This window comes from Megalobrama amblycephala, linkage group LG21 (assembly GCF_018812025.1).
Source record: "Megalobrama amblycephala isolate DHTTF-2021 linkage group LG21, ASM1881202v1, whole genome shotgun sequence".
Taxonomy (NCBI): domain Eukaryota; kingdom Metazoa; phylum Chordata; class Actinopteri; order Cypriniformes; family Xenocyprididae; genus Megalobrama; species Megalobrama amblycephala.
In genome coordinates this window covers 17218433-17240018 of record NC_063064.1, presented here as the reverse complement: position 1 = coordinate 17240018, position 21586 = coordinate 17218433, and the positions used below count along the sequence as shown (strand labels likewise).

Genomic DNA, 21586 nt, shown 5'->3' with positions numbered 1-21586 from the left:
AGACATGTTTGTTTTGTTGTTTTATTTCTCGTGAACATTTTCGTGATGTTGTGTTGACAGCCATGCAGGCTGATGTTGTCATGGTAGAGTTTTACATAAACCTGAAGCATCCAACTTGTGGTTGCCTTCCAACCAAGGCATAGACAAGACATTAGTAATTATCTTTGCTATGGGGTAATTACATGGTTTTACATGACATTTTAATTTGCACAATATATTCAGCTATTTCCCATATTGGAAAGAAATGAATGAAGTGTAGCTGGATAGAATGTGAAATGTTGGAGATTAAGGAAATGGGTTATATGAAGGCTAAAAGTATTTAAAATGTTTGCATACATGCATAATATTTGTTTGAGATACAGTATCAGTTAAAATAACATAACAGTAATTGACATTTTTGCAATTCAGTTTGGAGCAAGAATGACACATTTCAAATTTAATTGTGAAGCAAATTTGTAGTGAGTTGTTCCCACACGATCTACACACATCAATCTCACACTCTCAGAAAGCGGCGTCTGTGATCTGTGTGACGAGAATATATGACCGTCTCCTTTAGACCAGCCGTGAAGGTCAGTCACAGCTCATGCGTGGAGAATCAACATCATCCAGAGGCATTGTGGGATAGAGGAGGGTGTTAAGATATTTGGTATGTAGCTTTGCCCAGATGTTCCTTCATGATGTTCTTCTCTCATTTCAAATTTAGACTTCTGTTTTGCTCAGTTCTTTAGACACTGGTCACATCTGGGGTTTTAACCGTTTCAGACCCATGTGGTTTCCTGATGACTTTGACCCTTTGAGACCCATTATGTCCATGCTTGTGTGTGTGTGTGTGTGTATATATATATATATATATATATATATATACAACAGTTCATTCTGGTTCTCAAATCTGATTGGCTGAGAGGTCTTTCCAGCCATGCAATATTCTACCAGTATCACCATGGGAACCGTTTCACCGTTTGAACCACTCCGCTGTCAGCATTCTCACAGCAAGTTTCATGGCGGACAAGCAAACCCATCATATTTTTATAGATACTACTGTTATTTTGTAATGGAATGTAGTTTTAAGAGATTTTAGGCGAGAGTCTGTAGTTGTTTAGACCTCAGGTATGTGATTTATATGTAAATAAATAGCGCCTATTAGAAAATTTGTTTAGACTCTTTCGGAGATGTGAGCTCCACACCGTCAGCGACTGTTTAGCGCTCATTTACCCGCAGAGAACAGCTTCATCTCGGCCAGTCCTTCGGGAATTTGCCGCTGGCTCTTGATATGAGGTATAATTCGTTTTGGGTATATCAAACGGGCAATATTTGGTCTTATTATTAATTTTTCCAGAGCTAATAGATTTGGCTTAAGAGCTATATTAAGTTTCATAACTTTATTTACATTGACATTAAATCCTGCACTAACTAGAGCGCTGCTTTTGTACGTTTGACTGAACTGTTTGCTTGTGTTTATTTCCTATTTTACTTCTTATACTGTTATAGTAGCTATTGTTGTTAATTTAAATATTATTGTTCAATAAATTATATTTTATATAAATAACATGCCATATTTTTTGGTATTGAGAGAGTGTATTAGTGATTTTGACTTCAGTGAAAGTTACATTAATATGCCATTAGATGGCGGCAAAGACTGTCTTTATGACTGAGTCAGTCAGTCGCAAAGACTTTTATATTGAAATTGACTGAAACAAGGAAACAAGGACGTTGTTTTTACTTTAAACAACATCTTACGAGATGCAGCTGACAAATGCATTGACTAGTGCTGTCATGGAAATGTCTTAAATGTTAAAAGGACAAAGATATCGCTTTCCTCAGCGGACCTTCAAACTAATTTTGTGATTATGATTGACCTGAAGAATATCAGCTAGATGCAGGTAATACACTCGCACAGGTGATATCTCTCTCATAATACTCTGCATATTACAGTGAGTTTCAGTGAAGTGAAACTTCATTACTAGTCCTAAAGTGACGTTTTAGAATTTGTAACGGAGGCTTGGGCTCAACTGTTAAACTGTCAAGTTGAGATTTGAATCCGTGGCAGAAGGAAGTAGTTCCTCACAAAAGGTGAGGATTTTAAAGACAATCTGTTGTTGTTTCTTATTTATTTACACACTCGTGTCGTCGAGCTGTTGTATAAACGCAATATCACACTCGTAGCCATGCGATATGGCTATATATCAGCACGCTGTGATTACCTATACGGCCGAATCACAGCCATGCTGATATACAGCCATATCGCACGGCTACTCTTGTGATATTGCTCATATATAGCATGAACATAATGCGCCTGAAAGGGCTAAAACCATCAGGAAACCATGTGGGAAGTTAAAAAAGGTCAGCATATTGAAGAATGAATTGTTGCAATGTTATTGTGAAATATCAACCTACTAATTTGAGGAAAAAGAGGAATTCCTTGACAAGAATGTCAAATATTCTATTTTGGGTTTGCAAGATACTGGAACACTTCAAACCTCTCTGTCACCAAAGCCCCTCCCATGCTCTAATGGTTAAATTTAGACTCCATAGGCAGATAGCGTGTTCTCTAAAATGAGTGGCTTTGCATTGGACACATTGGGCATATGAGAGGTTGGCCGCAGGTGTGGATGATGTGCATCAGCTGACTGCGTGTCCAGCATGTGTCCTGCCCCCTTCCCTCCAGCCGCAGTCAGTATCATGTCAACAGCAACACACTAGTTCACTGGCTTTCCACCCTCCTTCAATCAAGCTTGTTTAGCATGAATTTTTGCCTTCCACACTATAATAGCCTTATTTATTTATTTATTTAATTTTTTACATTCTTAAAAGTAGATAATTTGCTTATACACTTCAGATAATACATCTTGATTTAGGTAAAAAAAAAAAAAAAAAAGGAATGAGGATGATTAAATAACAGAATTGAAATTTTTGAGTGAATTATTCCTTTAAGGTCTTAATGGAATTTGTGTAGTAAATTTATCTTCATAAAGTTTAGACAATTTTATTTGAAAACAAGACAAATTTTTCAGTGCACTCCTTTTTATCTGCATATTTTCCTCTGTGTCCCTCATTACTGAAAGGAACGCTGTACTTTATCTTTGTGTTTTCTGTGCTGTATTTTCTAAAGTGATTTAAAATCCACATACTTTACTGTCTGGGAATATCAGTCAGTGATTTGTCTTCATATTTGCTAAAGAAGGTGTAGCTAGTGCATCATTTAGAAGAATAAAAATCAAAACATATTAGGTTATGTAATTTTTTTTCATCTTATTACGTAATCTTATGGCAATACTCTTGTTAGTGATTCATTGTGCATTGTTTTAAAAACAAACAACATTGATGGTGCTACTATTCAGTCACATAGTTTTGATTTTAGATCCATTTGTGTGTTTATGTGTGCACCTGACCATAGTTGACAGTGATACTGTGTGAGGTAATGCAAATATGAGTCTCTCAACGTCTCCAAACATGTCAGATTTCATTTAAAAGTCTCTCTTCATTTGCTGTCAGTGGTGTTTTTAGTGTGTTCTCAGTTTTCAGACACTGGGTTCCTGTGTATCTGAACACTTGCGTGCCATATCAGAAACAAACTTGTTCTGTGGGATTTTAACTGCCAATCATCCGTGTAAAAACAGAGAGGTTGTCTTGGTTTTTTTCAAATTTAACATACAATGAAAATGATTGGCTGTCATGTTTTCTGCATTTTTATGTAGTTTATATCAAATGTCATATTAAAGGATAGTTTACCCACCAATGAAAATGTCATGTTTAACACAAAAGAAGATATTTTCATAAATGTTTTAATGGTTTTTCATCCAAACTGAATAATTGAAAAGTTCTTCAAAATCTCCTTTGTGGTCCACAGAAGAAAGTAAGTCATACAGGTTTGGAACCTCACGAGGCTGAGTAAATGATGACAGAATTTTCATTTTTGGATGTACTTCTCATTAAGTAGGGATTTGAACCAATTCCATGCCAAACAAAAACCATACCACTAGACCAACACATCTTACACTTTTAAAACATGCTCTGAAGATCATTCCTTTCCTTGAAGGCTTCCTCATTCCCATGTGGGAATTGCAGTGAGTCTTCCAGGCCTTTGTTATGGGCTGTGGTGCTTCCTTCTTTGAACCACTATCTTACTATCTTAATGCAAGCATCTACCTTTGGCAGGACTCCCATGCATTTGATCTCAGGGAGTGTAGACACTAGACGGCCTCCCGGCTTTGCTCAGATACGCATGTCATGGGGTTTGTTTGGGCTAGAATAAAAAAAAGCTGTAAAGGCTTGTTGTCTTCTTCCACAAAGCCTATGGAGGATAAAGCTGTCCACACTCCAACATCCAGTGTCCTTGAGCTTTGTATGTGGATACACATTCACACATGTGGATTCTGATCAGAAACAGTGTTTGGTGATTGATTTAGCCCTGCTGATCAAATGAGCAAATTCTCGCTGGTCTCCTTAATGCCTATTTGTTGTGTAAATTTGAGACTCATTAAAGCTCCATTACCCTATCACATTAGATCATAAAATGTTCCCAGCTCAGGCTGCAATTTAATCATAAACTTGAGGAACATCTGTGCATGCGTCTACCCTGAGGAGGAGGTCTACAGTAATGGTTCTTGGCTGGATCAAGCTTTCTGTGTGCAGCGGTTTTAATTATATCGGTGAGTGCAGCAAGGCCTGTGGGGCTACGGCTGCATGATTCAACCCTGTTGACTTTGCCCACGTCTCTCTGGCTAATTACTTCACACTGCCTCTCCATTACCCCTCATATACTGAAGGCAACATCAAAACACGTGCTCTGGTGAGCTGCCTGTGGAGGGAGTGTTTTAAGGCATTATGTGAACACTCTTGACATCCTTCGTAGAGAAGATGATCCTAGAATGCATTGCAGCAGCTCAATGAAAAAAAATGGTATGAGACGAGGTGCAGAAAGCAAGAGAAATTGATTTTGAACTAACTTTAAGAACTGAAAAATATCAATAAAAATTTTCAGTGAGTTTATTATATAAAATGATGTATTATACACTACTGTTCAAAAGTTTGGGTGCCACCGGGCTTGGGCCCGCCATCGCTGCTTGCAGCTATATTATAATTATTAGTGTGTGTTAGCTTAGCAACATGCTAAAAGTCTCCTTGCCTATGTAGTGAGCAAGGAAGTGCATTCGTTTTAATTTTTGGAATAGAACTGTTCCTACTTTTGGCCTCAATGTCTGTGGAAATCAGAAATATATATTAGATATACTGTGTATATATAGCATATACACATATATCTATTTTTGTGTTTCAGTATGCCAACAAACATAGTCATCCCATTTGCATTGTAATAAATTTTGCAACTACTTTACACAAAGATCATTGTATATTCAAAAATGTAGCGCATAACAATATAACAATATTAATGAGAGTCACTGTCAGTGGCATAACAAACACACTCCAGGAACACCAGGAAGTTTCTTTCTATTCTTGACTGGCTCACTGGGATGAGAGGGTCATTTATTTAAAAATCACAATCAGCAACACTCAGTAGCTGGCTGTGTCCCATACGTCTCCACGGCTGCCCTTAATATCTTAGAGACGGCACTGTGTTTGGAGGCACAACACCCTATGTCCTCTTATCACCCCGCATCCATCTACCCAACTGCGCTGTTCTAAAGAGTTGGATAATGTGCGACAGAGCAATTTAATGCCTCGATTGGTATTCTGAACGTGGGGAGACGTTGAAAAATGGCTCGCTGTTGTTGTCACTGCAGATATCAGAGCTGTATGCCAAATAAGAAGAAGAGACCGTAACAGAGAATCTAGTTTTAGATCTAATTTCCCTCAGACACATCTGATAGGTCAGTTGTCACCCTGTACTTGCACTAGTCGTGACATCTCTTTTCTGATCATGTTTTTTCCCGTTGGGGCGGGACAACCTGTCACTCACATGAAATCACAGCAATATCAAACCACAATCAATTTCTGATGGAAAAAATTCAAGTCCCGCCCTACATTTTTTCTTGTTCGAGAAGCCGCTTCAGCCAGATATACAGACTCGCAATAGGGAAGACAATACTATTGCAACTTTGGTTTCATGCCGACTGTGTGGTCGTGTTAGCAAAATTTTGGGAGCAAAAAATGTCCATTATCCATTGTCAATAGTGTAGCCATGTATGAAGCACAGCTCGCACAGAAGTCACTTTCAAACCGAGCAGTTTTCTGTTGGCCAACATAGCAAATTTTCATGACCAACTTCTACCTGTTACAAAATCTGCATGTGGGAATCTCTTTACCTCAGGAAAAAAATCCCAATGTGGCAATTCCTAATAAAATGACTGGATTTTTACAACAGTAAATTTGACTGCACCTTTTCCAAGGCTTTTACCACAAATTGTTTGAAATGAGAAGTACGTATGTTTTTGAGCCTGTGATATCAAGAATCATTTGAAAAGACAAACAACAGATTCAGTATATCGAAGTATACAAAACTATGTCAAAACACTTGGACACAGAATCAGATAAAAATAAGAGACTGACAAAAAAAAAATCTTGATCTTAGTTTTCATATTGTTTTACAGTGATATAAAAATCACTAAAAAGGCATTGTAAGACATTAAGACTTGAATTTATCTTCATTTTTCTCACTTATTCATTATTATTATTATTATTATTATTGTATCATTTTCTTGTTTTAAACTTAATTTTTCTTAGATTTATACTTAAAGGCACACTATGTACATTTTCACCACTAGAGGTCGCTTATTCCAAACAAAGACGTAGCTTGATGACGCGGAATCATGGAAGGTGTTGTCGTCATATCAGCAACCGGTGGAAAAGAATTGGGACATGTTCATGAATGAGATTATTAACTTTACTGTAGTATGAAGCAGAGCAGGGCGAGTGCTGTGCGAGCAGAAACGAGGCCGCTGGAGCGATTGCTAATGATAGACAAGCACAACACACGTCTCGAGAGCAGCGGAACTTTTATTATGGTGCAGTCGCCGCTTCTGTTTTTTTCCGGTCAAGCGTTTGTGGGGTAAAGCAGCACTGTTTTATCATATTAGATACATTTGTGTGTTGAAAGTTGTTATAATGCTACTCTGCATTCACTCGGTGGCTAATATGAGACACTTGTTGCACACTGCAGTAAGCTAGATCGATATTAGGCATGGTAAAACATGGTACTCGCTTTAAATCAAGAAAACAAGATTTAATCGATAAGACTTACTATGTTGAGCTATATAACTTGATTAGTTTTCTGTTGATGAATGTATCCATCCAAACAGTTGTTCACCTGTCTAATAAAACACATAATATATTAAAGTGTATTTGGTGTTTCCATGGTTTCTACAAAATGGGTAAAGTGGGTATGATGACATTGATAGGCGACGCACGGACACGGTCCGTGTCCTGGTTAAAGTTGCTTATTTCTCTGGATTTAAACATTCTTGGGAAGATTTGGGATAATGTAAGTACACAAGTCAACAAAATATGTAACATTTTTCTAGTGGTTTTTGGTTACTTTAATAAAAGAAATCTTACGTATTGTGCCTTTAACACAACATATAACAATATGCCAACAGGTTAAGAATTTTTTTTTTCTGAAACCATGTCTCATTATCTTATGCAATTTTACTTCTCAGGAAGATTTATCTTGTTTTAAATATATTTAGACATTTTTACTGGAAAATAGGACAAAAATACTACATGGAGGAGGTGAATAAGCATACAGACAGCGTTTTAAGGATTGGAGAGGACTAATACAAACCCGATTCCAAAAAAGTTGGGACACTGTACAAATTGTGAATAAAAACAGAATGCAATGATGTGGAAGTTTCAAATTTCAATATTTTATTCAGAATACAACATAGATGACATATCAAATGTTTAAACTGAGAAAATGTATCATTTTAAGGGAAAAAATAAGTTGATTTTAAATTTCAAGGCATCAACACATCTCAAAAAAGTTGGGACAAGGCCATGTTTACCACTGTGTGGCATCCCCTATAACAGTCTGCAAACGTCTGGGGAATGAGGAGACAAGTTGCTCAAGTTTAGGAATAGGAATGTTGTCCCATTCTTGTCTAATACAGGCTTCTAGTTGCTCAACTGTCTTAGGTCTTCTTTGTCGCATCTTCCTCTTTATGATGTGCCAAATGTTTTCTATGGGTCAAAGATCTGGACTGCAGGCTGGCCATTTCAGTACCCGAATCCTTCTTCTACGCAGCCATGATGTTGTAATTGATGCAGTATGTGGTCTGGCATTGTCATGTTGGAAATTGCAAGGTCTTCCCTGAAAGAGACGACGTCTGGATGGGAGCATATGTTGTTCTAGAACTTGGATATACCTTTCAGCATTGATGGTGCCTTTCCAGATGTGTAAGCTGCCCATGCCACACGCACTCATGCAACCCCATACCATCAGAGATGCAGGCTTCTGAACTGAGCGCTGATAACAATTTGGGTTGTCCTTGTCCTCTTTAGTCCAGATGACATGGCATCCCAGTTTTCCAACAAGAACTTCAAATTTTGATTTGTCTGACCACAGAACAGTTTTCCACTTTGCCACAGTCCATTTTAAATGAGCCTTGGCCCAGAGAAAACGCCTGCGCTTCTGGATCATGTTTAGATATGGCTTCTTTTTTGACCTATAGAGTTTTAGCCGGCAACGGCGAATGGCACGGTGGATTGTGTTCACCGACAATGTTTTCTGGAAGTATTCCTGAGCCCATGATGTGATTTCCATTACAGTAGCATTCCTGTATGTGATGCAGTGCCGTCTAAGGGCCTGAAGATCACAGGCATCCAGTATGGTCTTCCGGCCTTGACCCTAACGCACAGAGATTGCTCCAGATTCTCTGAATCTTTGGATGATATTATGCACTGTAGATGATGATAACTTCAAACCCTTTGCAATTTTTCTCTGAGAAACTCCTTTCTGATATTGCTCCAGTATTTTTCACCACAGCATTGGGGGAATTGGTGATCCTCTGCCCATCTTGACTTCTGAGAGACACTGCCACTCTGAGAGGCTCTTTTTATACCCAATCATGTTGCCAATTGACCTAATACGTTCCTCCAGCTCTTCCTAAAGTGTATATTTAACTTTTCCGGCCTCTTATTGCTACCTGTCCCAACTTTTTTGGAATGTGTAGCTCTCATGAAATCCAAAATGAGCCAATATTTGGCATGACATTTCAAAATGTCTCACTTTCAACATTTGATATGTTATCTATATTCTATTGTGAATAAAATATAAGTTTATGAGATTTGTAAATTATTGCATTCCTTTTTTATTCACAATTTGTACAGTGTCCCAACTTTTTTGGAATCGGGTTTGTAAATTAAAGAATCAACCATTGAAAAAACTTATATTTGAACTCATAACTACAAATCTAAAATATTGGAAGTGACATTCCTTGTCAATATCTGTAGTGATCACAACCTTGACAGACAGGTTTAGATTGTGTTTTGTTGTTGTGGTGGTGGTTGTTGTGGTTATTGTTGTTTTACAACCCTCCTTTATACAGTGTTCATGCATTTCATTGTAGTTTTAAGTTTGTTGTGGAGATCATGTTTTTCCATATCAGTATACGTTTCTTATTCAGAATTGTTTTGCCCGGCCTTTTTGTTTACAGAATAATAGTCTCTGATTGGTCGTTCAGTGCAGGTACAGCTGGTTGAGAGCCAGAATTCCTGCAGCACTGAGTCACTGAGAGATGATAGCCATCTTTTGCTTGTTCTCTCTCTCTCTCTCTCTCTCTCTCTCTCTCTCGCTTCTATACAGCACAAACACAACCTGCTAAACCCCTCCTCTCCCTCCGTCCCTCCCTGTGTCTCTCATTCACACACAAACACGCACACACAGTGCTGTCAGAACACACGCACACACACGCGCGGGTGGGTTCACTGCATTTCCCCAGCAGCGGCTCTCAGTACGGGAGATCGAGAGCAAGAACACTAGATCTCCATTGCCCTCCTCGCGATGAAAATTTAACGATGTGCTTCATTATTTAACCAGCCTGAGCGCTTCTCTCCCAGGCTGTGCGCCGCTGCTTGCTTCAGTGTTATTAGCGTTGCTTTGCGCTGGGATAAAAATGGATATCTATTATGGGATTCACCTGCAGTTTACCTGCTTTTCTATTACCGCTGCCTACCATCACCAATGTAGCGGCACACAACAGAAAGTTGGACTTTTCTGATTCAGTACAGAGTTGTTTCTCACCTAACTGGATAATCAGCTTTTTTAAAATCCAGGTTGGAATGATATAATACTGATGTTTTGTTTTTATTTTTCATTTTGTTGTTCTTTAGCATTAATGTTGGTTTGTTTTTCCCCCTTTTTTAATGTTTATTCCATCCAGACGATAAAGAAGAAGGAGTCTTGGGCAGCCTTCCTCTTCTCAGCTTCAAGATTGGACCAGTCCAGGCATCGGACAACATCAGCCGCAAGTTTGCCTTTAAGGTTGGTGATCTCTGTGCATTTTTAACAAATGTTTTGAAAGCTTTCAGGACAAGGGCTGGGAGGGGTGACAGGTAAACATGGCATTCGGTGTCAGTGTAGGTCATATGATGATAGGAAACTTTAAGCGATGTTTCTGAATTAATCATGATTCAATGACCATGTATCTGTTTTTAGTCAAAGCCACTGACTCTATATTTACTCTGATTGCACACCCACACATGCAGTGGACTTTGCATCTTTGCATGTGTTCCCGAATGTGTTTGCACACTATGTGCCAGAAGGACAAACATAATGTCAGATTATATTTTCATCATGATCCCGGGCGACTGGGTTTGAGTACACAGACCTTTAGAGCATGCATATATAACGGATCACAGTATTTCGGAGGGTATACGCCCCGGTTGCTCTGTGAGAGGACGGTGTTGTGGTGAGTTATCATAATTTAGTAAATAAGATTATGGTTAGCCTGTTTGTGAAGCTCTATTAGATTAGACAGGGTGCATGCTGGGTAGCATGTGAAGATGTGTTTTGAGCATACGATTGTAGGTGTGCTCGTTCCACTTGTGGAGAATGTGAGACCGTTATGTGTTGGGTAACTATGTTTATATCTCTTGCCTCTGGCTCCGCGGGGCCCCTAAGGGTTGGGCAGGAGAAGAATCTGATGTCGTGTCTCTGCAGGTCTTGTTAGATTTCTAGTAAAACTGCTTTTTTATATATATAGCACCTGGCTTTTAAACTGACCAATAGGAAGTAAGAACGCAACAGACGAGGCACAGCTGAAGCGTTGATGACCTTTGGCAATACTTTTAAAAGAAACAGGGAGGAGGAATAAGTTTTGCTTCTGTCAGAGCTATGTTAAGATTAATTTCTGATTTAAGCTTTTTAAACATTTAGTTATATTTGAATGATGCTTTATGCAAAAATATTTATTTAGAATTAACTTCATGGAAAATTGGGTTATTTTTAGGAATATTAATAATAATATTTTTTATTCAGTTGTACATATGTATAAATACATTTAAGTTAATATTTTTTAATTTAAATATTATTTAATTTATATAAAAAGAAAGAAGCATTTTATGCTCAGAAAGACTGCATTTATTTGAAAAAAAATACAGTAAAAACAGTAAAATATTATTACAATGTAATATAAATGCATTTATTTGAAAAAAATACAGTAAAAACAGTAAAATATTATTACAATGTAATATAAATGTTTTCTTTAATAACTTCAATTTTCCATGAAGTTATTAAATATTATTTAATTTATATAAAAAGAAAGAAGCATTTTATGCTCAAAGACTGCATTTATTTAAAAAAAAATACAGTAAAAACAGTAAAATATTATAACAATGTAATATTATTACAACCCCCCAGAAAACATTTATATTACATTGAAATAATATTTTACTGTTTTTACTGTTTTTTTTTTTTTTTCAAATAAATGCAGTCTTTCTGAGCATAAAATGCTTCTTTCTTTTTATACATAATAATAATATTTAATAACTTCATGGAAAATTGACGTTATTAAAGAAAACATTTATATTACATTGTAATAATATTTTACTGTTTTTACTGTTTTTTTTTTTTTTCAAATAAATGCATTTATATTACATTGTAATAATATTTTACTGTTTATAAATGTTTTTTTGAATAACTTCATGGAAAATTGGGTTATTTTTAGGAATATTAATAATAATATTTTTTATTCAGTACATGTACATATGTATATATACATTTAAGTTAATATTTTTTTAATTTAAATATTATTTAATTTATATAAAAAGAAAGAAGCATTTTATGCTCAGAAAGACTGCATTTATTTGAAAAAAAATACACAGTAAAAACAGTAAAATATTATTACAATGTAATATAAATGTTTTCTATTTGAATATATATTCAAATGCAATTTATTCTTGGTGAATTTTCAGCATCATTACTCCAGTGTTACATGTTGTGTCACATGATCCTTCAGAAATCATTCTAATATGCTGATTTGCTGCTCAAGAAATATTTATTATTATTATCAATGTTGTAAATAGTTGTGCTGCTTAACATTTTTTCAGGATACTTCAGGAAAATTCAAAAGAACAGCATTTATTTGAAATAGAAGTAATTTATAGCATCATGAGAGTCTTTACTGTCACTTTTGAAAATTTGAATGCATCCTTAATTAATAAAAGTATTATTTAAAAAAATAAATTCGTACTGACCACCAACTTGTGAATAGTAGTGTATATTTATATATTATTTGTATTTAATAAATAACTTCTTTTATAAATATAACAACTTGATTTTATGATTTATTTAGACATATTTTATATTTTCCCCTACTATTTGGATTCAATTATATAATACTATACAACTCCTGTCTAATGTATTGTGTAGCATGTGGCATGTCTATCGTATAAAACTGCTGTCCATTAAATAATATTGTTTAAAAAGCAGGTGGTTCAACATTCATTTGACTGTAAGATCATATTTACTTTAAAGCATTCTTTATGTGTATATAGTTCTCAAAGGTCTATTTTTGTATTTACCTTGGTTTATGCATCACACTTACACTTCTAATGTTCATCGCCTGTGGAAATGGTGGGTTTAGACACACCGCCATTACAGCTTTACTAAAACCAATGTCTGCCTATCCACGTGTTTTTGAAAACATATCCAAAGCTGTTCAATCTCCTTCAAAAGAGAGACTATTTTATACTCCAGAGATATATTTGCAGAACAAAGCAAACCATAAGTCACAAGGATCCAGTAGCCTCTTGCATCTGCACCCTGAGGCAAAAGGTGTGCTGCGTTTCTTTTTCATATCACAGAGACCCTTAGTTTCGGTGTGGAGCCACGTCAGCACAGGGTCATTTTTATGGTAGCCGTAATAAAAATCATGACACCATCATATATGTCACACTGTATATCTAAAAATACCTGTGTGCATGTTTTGAACCTAGCTTGGTGTTAACAATTAACCAGGAAATATTGAAATGTGTTTGTCATGTGTGTGTGTGTGTGTGTGAGAGAGAGAGAGAGAGAAAGGAAGGTGTGTTTAGTCAACCATTCTTCATCGTGCTCTGTGACAGTGAACGGTTACATGTATCATGTTGCCTTCACAAAAGAACCTGAAACACATCTGATGCAGTGCATCTTGCCCTGGGTCTTTTTATTCAGACTCTTCTCCTGGAAGTGTTGCCAATTCTTTTATGAAATTCTTCTCCTGTGTAAAAGGTATCAAAACTGGTGTTTGGCTTCTGGGCACGGGATATTCTTCAGTTTCACATAAGGGAGTCTAATACTCTCTTACTCTGCATTGCTTCAGGCCTTACACACAGACACACACACACACGTGTACAGTATGTGTGTGGACACTTGGATACATTTTTTGGACAAAACTGTCCCTAGAAGTACACTAAATCTGACAATACCTCCCTTTGGGAGACTCTCTTTTAAATTTAAATTTGGAGTTAAGGCCTGTTCACACTAAACACAATAACTATAACTATATTAGCATCCATACCAATGGATGGTAATGTTTTACAGTAATATAATTTCTTTCTCAGCCCAATTTATTTTAGGGTGCTTTCACACTTGCCTCATTTAGTTTTGTTGAATCGCACTAGAGTTTGTTGTCCCCCTTCGTGCAGTTTGTTTGGGCAGGTGTGACTGCAGAAATGCAAGGGTGTGCACCAAAAGCGGACCAAACAAGCGTACCGAGACCTCCTTGAAGAGCTGGTCTCAGTACGCTTTCAAACTAACTAAATGTGAGAGCAATCCGACCCAACGGACCAAACGATATCATGATTCATAAAGGGAAATGTGTTATATAAAAAGCAGTAATGTCTGATTCTGTGAGTGTGCACATTAGTTACCGTAGCTGAAAACCAAAAAGTGGCTCTTCATCTTAAGACAGGGATCTCAAACTCAAATTGGCAGGGGGCCGTTTCTGTGATTGACACCTCATAGGAGGGCCATATTAACATTCAAGCGCAAGAAAGCGCAACATTTCAGAAAATTTACTTTCCCTTGCATTATTTCTCATTTACATCAAATTTCATTAGGCCTACTAAAATATCTTTATACCTATACTATAAATATTTTATTTACCATACTAAATGAAAACAGCAGTGTCTCTCTCATTGTTACAGAGTGTAATATAATTATATAATACTATTACTAATATAATACTACTAATATACTAATAATTGCAATAGTCTGGTGCAACTTCTCACATCCAGCAAGGTGCAAAAAAAAAATAGTAATTTAGGAACAAAACCATCAACACTTGTGGCGTGGAGGGGTCAGAAATGAACAAAAAGCTGGAGCTATATATATTTATATATATATATATATATATATATATATATATATATCTTTATTTTGACAAAAAATAAAATTCTCTCATTGTTACATACATTATTAGTTTTTAATATTTAGTGGAAGTATTTTCCCTTACTTTATGTTAGCTTAAATAACATTAAATCTTGCACTGACCAACACTGTACTGAACAAATACAATCCCTGAATACATTTGTACACTCTTCTGTTCCTTGACAGACACCTGGCAGCGCATTTCTCCAAGATGCCGTTTGAGCATCGGTAACGTTTAATGGCTGTATCAGACGCGTTTCGGTGGTTTAAATCGACGCTCGTGACTTAAAGTCGAGTGCTTTTACTGTAATTTAGGCAAGCGCGCTCATAATAGAAGCGATTGAGAGCGCGGCTCATGGTTGCATAGCAACGACAGACGCCACTGGAGCGAAAGCGCATTGGAAAGAAGGAGAATGCGGCGCAGCCGCTTATGTGACGCGATATGTGAATGCCCCTTAGAACGGCAACTTTTTCTTTGCATATCAGACAGGTAGCTACTCGAGAATAATAATAATAATAATAATTTAGCGGGCCGGATTATGTTTTATTTTTGAGATCAGTTGCGGGCCGGGTAGAGGGGGTGGGCGGGCCGTAAATGGCCCACGGGCCAGCAGTTTGAGACCACTGTCTTAAGATGTTGTGTAAATGTGCTTCTCCATGCAAGAATGCTGTCCCGATGAAGCCTTGATTTCCACTCTGGCTGCATTATAACATTCGTATAGTGTTTACATGTGTCTAGACATGTGCCAATATTACGATATATCACGATAATGAATATGCACGATATTGTTACCATGGGCACCTCAAAATAACGTGAATAATTATTTATTACGAATTATTAAAATATTTATATTACATTTTAAGACTACTTTACCCATCAACCCATCAAATGCACAACACTGCTGTATGCGGCGTCAAAGAGGCACGCGCACCATGTAAACAAACCCAATGTGCATGAGAAGCACGTGGCGGAACCGGAACGTGTAAAGGAGACGCGCTGAGATGCGCTGAATGATGCACATTCACTCTCTGACAGCAGAGAGCGCTGATGGAACAGCAGAAATGCTGCGGTTACCCCGGAAAACCCGTAAACAAAGCAGCTGCGCTACTATTTAAAATGCTTCAAACAGCCATTGAATATTTTTTGTCTTCCCAATGTTGTTCATCACAGCACCAAATACTTCATACTTAAAGACTTATTTTCATATTTTCATATTAAACATTTTTATATTTTAATATGGACTCCAACATTATTGAAAATGTTCTGATTATTTGTTATTGTTCAGTAACACTTGATGACCTAAGGCTTCATTACTTAACATGTCAATTCATTATTACCAAACTGACAAAGAAAAATACTTTTGTTATAGCATTTGAAATAGCATTTATTAATCTTAGTTAATGTTCATTTCTAGTTAATGTTTATTAACATTACTAAAATCAAAAGTTGTAATTATTATTTAATGGACCTAAAACTAATAATGATCAGTTTCATTTTTTAACTAATATTAACAAAAAATAATACCTTCTGTAACAAATGTAGCTATTGCTCATTCTTAATCTTAGTTAATGTATTAAAGCTGCAGTCCGTAACTTTTTTTGGTTAAAAATGATCCAAAATCAATTTTTGAGCAAGTACATAACCAGCCAGTGTTCAAAACTATCTCATTATCTTAGCTCGATTCATAACGGTAAGCTTAAAAGAGCGACATGGTGGATTTCTGCGGGAAATTCAAGCATGCAGCAGTTCGCCTGTGCGTCATTACGTCACGTCCGTAAACAGAAATGAAGGAGTCCAGGCTAGTCAGTTTTATCACGTGAGGATGCTGCTGGTAGCGAATCATTTATAGCCTGTTCTCACAGCATGCTTTTTTCCTCAGTTGGTCAGAAAACAAGTGGCAGACATGTTACTTAATTGTTCAGATGATATTTTCCAGTGAAAATTCTTATATTGGTCATACTTTCAAGATGTAGAATCTGTGATTCTGAAGTGCAGTATCCACCGGTGCGGTGACTGACAGCAAGCATTAGATTTATCCGCGCTGAGGAGCTGTGCCGAGGCACAACACACGTACAGATAACTGTTCTGCATATGACTGCAATTGCAGGTTTCAAACAAGAGATGGCGACAAAGAGGAAAAATTGCGGACTGCAGCTTTAACTAACGTTAAATAAAGAGACCTTATATAGCGTTAACTGTTGTTCTTTATAATTATTTTGCACTTTAATCTGTTTGAAACATTTTAATTGATTTTTTAGCGTACTGTGTTATTGTATTTAAATGTTTAGAGTTCTTTTGTTATAAGAAAAGGAGTTCTGAAACCTGTTATACTATGACAACACTATTTTTTGCAACTTATTTCAATACCGTGATAACGCTTCAGCAATTATTGCAACATAAAATTTGATACCGTCACATGCCGGGAGATCCAGAGAGTGCACGTTTGAATTTGCTGCAGTATTAATACAAATGTAATGTATAATTTAACAGTGGTTATGATGGCTACATTCATTCATATAGTGTTTGCGTGTGTCTCGACAGTTACAAATGAAGCCTAAATAAGCTCATGGAGCTAACTTGTCAATCATTTTGTTGGATGATACTGAGAAAACACTGACCAATAAGAGGACAGTTGTACTCACATTTGACTTGCATAAACAAATTTTGGTTCGCTTTGAAATGTTGCCGTGTGAAAGCGAACCGAACCAAGAAGAAAATGCAAAATTGTAACAAATTTAGTCCCTGTTTCGGAACAAAACAAATGATCCGTTGGTGTGAAAATGCTTTTAGATATATAGCTAGGCAAATGTGTATATGTGTTTGTTTCTGTGTTCTCTTTGGTTATTTTTCTTTCACTCCCTCTCTCTCATTCTTCTGTCCTAGTATAAGAGCCGCTGCAATATTAATGAGTGCTGGTTGTGTAACTGCTGTGTGGTTGGGACATTTTTAGCCTAAGATTCATCTTTTCTCTGAGGGATAAACGGGAGAAACATGAAAGATCAGGAGGTGAGTCTACCGGCTCACATCATCAGACTTAGAGCTGAGAAATCTTTTCTGGAGGGAAAAGTCCTCAGCGGCTGAACCATTGGCTGAACCTGCATGTGGGATGCACAGATACGGCCAGACGGCTTTCGTATTTTTTGTAATGTATTCATGATAGACATATTTCCCTATGGTAGGGCGGACAATGAAAACAGAGTTTGCAGCCAATCTGGAAGAGCTGTTGATTGCAATTTGGATCAAACCTCGTGTTCTCGCCTGTCTCTGCAGTTGTTGTTGTCTTTCCTGAGCTCACTTTGCTCTTCCCAGCAGCCCTCGGCTGGTTACCTTGTCCTAGCGTGCGGGGCTGAGGTGTCTCTCTCTTATCAGACATGTGGACTCTGTCTGTTTGCTGTGTATGAAGTACACATCAGAGCAGACACACACCATCCAGAGAGTGTGTGTGTGTGCATGTTTGTAAAGTACGGTGGTAGACAGAGCACACACATGGAGTCGTTCGGCTCTGTGTGACGCCTAGTTATTAAAGGTAGCTGCAGTCATTCATTTTGCAGTTCTCCCCCCTTTTTTTTCTGTTGTTTGAGCTCGTGCTGTTAACTGCTTTGTCAAACATGTCTACTGACATTTTTGTATTTTGACAGCCCTATTTGGTATCATAGTTTTCTGAGAACATGTTTGTCTACACTAGCATGTCTACATGTCCCTGCCCCCTGGACTCCAGGATCAGCAAACATAAGGATCAAAAACAAGTGAGTCTAGCTCCGCATGACTGAAAGTATACTACTACTTGTGTCAGAGGCTCAGAAAAAGAGAGAGACAGGCAGAATGACAGAGGCAGGGAGACAGGAAAGCAGAGGACTGTCATTTCCATATCTGCGGAGGCTTGACTGTCTGCTTCCTCTTCCATCTGGCACTAGAAAAAATAAGGCAGAGAACTGCCCTTATTCCTTTGTTTTTACATTAAGCTGCTCTGGGCATCGGCACCTGCTGTAATTTGTGTAGACGGGTGAACTGCTCATTCTCTGAGCTTTTTTTTCCCAGATCAATTATTTTATTTTATTTTATTTTATTTTATTTTAATCTATTCTATTTTATTATATTCTTTATTCTATTTTATGTTAATTTATTTTATTGTATTTTATTTATTTTTTTATTATTTTTTGTTTTGTTTTGTTATTTTATTTTATTCTATTTTATTTTATTTTTTATTGTATTTTATTTTACTTTATTATGTTAATCTATTTTATTTTATTATTTTGTTTTGTGTTGTTTTATTTTATTCTGTTATTTTATTTTTTCTATTTTATTTTATTTTATTATATTTCATTTTATTTGTATTTATTTATTATTTTATTATTTTGTTTTGTTTGTTTTGATTTTTTTTGTTATTTTATTCTGTTATTTTATTTTATTTTTTATTCTATTTTATTTTTTTGTATTCATTTTATTCTATTTTATTACATTCTTTACTCTATTTTATTTTATTTTTTTATTCTGCCTTATTTTATTCTATTTCATTTTATTATTTTATTTTGTTTTGTTTGTTTTGATTTTTTTTGTTATTTTATTCTATTATTTTATTTTACTTTTTTATTCTATTTTATTTTATTGTTAATGTTAATTAATTTTATTCTATTCTTTTTTATTTTATGTTAATCTATTTTATTTTATTCTATTTTATTCAATTTTTTATTCTATTTTATTCTGTTCTGTTTTATTTTATTCTATTCTCTTCAAGATGCTACAGAATCACTATTCATATGATGGTGAGAAGAGGATTTCTGAGGCCATTGAGGGATTTACCAGAACAAAATTGTAAAGAAATCCTATCTAAAGCAGATAGTGTTGTGGTGTAAAAAGCCATGATGTGATGGCTCAGCTGTGAAACAAGGCCGAGATGGGAAAGTATATTTAGTGAATTATACTCAAAGGAAATAACCTGCATTGACTTTCATTGTGGCCACTGAAATAGTGACCTGGCATTACCAATAAATTGGCTCTCTTGGACATTCGATTAAGTCTACGGTTCTCAACTGTGTGATGGATCATAGTAGCTAATGCGGCCCAGGCCACACCTCTGTTGCCAGTGCCATAGGAGACTCTCTTGGCACAGAGAAAGACAACAAAGCACACTCCGATTACAACAAGACTATGTAGCTTGACCTTCTTTTATTTGCAGTAAAAGGGTCAAATGAATGTCAGTTTTATCAGAACATCTGCTAGTCTGGTCTATTGCCTTTACTTGCATCAGCAAATGCACAAAAAGAGGGCGTCATTATAATATGAAATCCTACACAGAGCAGGATACTAATACATACTTTCCGATTTTCACATGCGTAGGCTTATTTCCTCAGGCTAACTACAATAAAAATTGATCTTGTGCTAGTTCTTGTCTGAGGTCTGACTGAGCCTGTGGAATTCCTTAGGAAGATATTGAGCTCTCACGTTCCTGAGAGAACTATGTGAGAACTATATTCCTCTTCACAGACCAATGATGACAAACATTTTCAATTAGGACATAATTAAGCTTGGACTAAATATAGTCTTGCACTGACATACTATGTGATGGGAAGTTCTTCTTTCTGATTTGTGAAGAAGAAAAGGAGGCACCTGTGATTGTTTGGGTAAAAGAGTACCTGGTAGTTAAGAGGAGGTCTGTAAAGATAGATCAGTCTGACATGTGACGCCACTGTAAACTCAAATGTCTCCTGTAGAACATAAATATGTCTCCAGGATGCACTAAGACTCAATTTCAACCCACCTTTGAGGAAGTGATTTACAAGCAATGAAGCATCACTAAAAACCGGTTTAGATTTCTAAAACTGCAGGTTTATTTAAAGCGATAGTTCACCCAAATATATATATAAAAAAACCTGTTATTATTTACTCACACTCATGTTATTCCAAACCTGTATTACTTTTTTTATTATTTTATTTTAATAATTTTATTAAGAACATATTTTTGTACATACAGTGAAAGTCAATGGGGTCCAATGCTATACTATTTAACATCAAATTTTAACTAACTGTTCATCTGGGAAACCTATGAACTTCACGTCACCTCTTCACATTATAATATAACACTTTGAATCATTATTTTAGCAACAACTTGACAAATTAGCACCAGATAAATCATGTCACTTCAGTTTAACATGGTTCATTTGTCATGTGTCCTCACAAAGCAATGTCACATACCTTTTACATATTTACTGCACTTGATTTCCTTACATAAAGATATGCTAGAAGTTTGGTTATACTATAATAAAGGCTTAAATGAAGGTCAGCTACACACAAGGACAATGGCTTCTCTGTAAAATCAAATGCAAACAGTAAGCACACAATTTGCCAAGCCCTGAAATGAATCAATAGTGCGGGAGTGTTTGACGGTTTCCTCAGGGAGAGGTTCAATCAAAGGAAATGAGGCATTCTTTTGACAGGTACAAAGGTAAATGAAGAACTTGGGACCGCATGGCTGGTTTCTGTGCCAGATTTCTAAAGTTGAGCAACCTCCGCAATGCGAACGGCAGTACCTAAGGCAAACTTTTGTTTTGATACTCTACTTCCTGTGACACAAATGACTGTCTCAGTTTCAAGAGAATTTTAAGTATGCAAACAACATGCAGCTTATTGAGTGAATGAACAGGAAATAAATGATTACTTCAGTTTAGTCCCGGTTTGTTATTCTGGTTCATTTAAGTCATCGAAGCACCCCGGGTTTTTATCCTTACTAGACATTTCACATATGAACATTTTTATGTGTACAATACACTATATGATTACATTTTTTT

At 36.2% G+C, this 21586-nt stretch overlaps 1 protein-coding gene across 8 annotated transcripts in view; it reads left to right on the top strand.

Moving 5' to 3' along the window:
- Nucleotides 1-21586, top strand: part of plekha6 (pleckstrin homology domain containing, family A member 6) — a 114705-nt gene that overhangs the window by 65898 nt on the left and 27221 nt on the right. For all 8 annotated transcript variants that reach the window (XM_048173612.1, XM_048173606.1, XM_048173605.1 and 5 more), the window contains one exon: nucleotides 10332-10432. In XM_048173612.1, the coding sequence (XP_048029569.1) occupies nucleotides 10332-10432 (101 nt within the window). The remainder of the gene's footprint in view (nucleotides 1-10331; nucleotides 10433-21586) is intronic.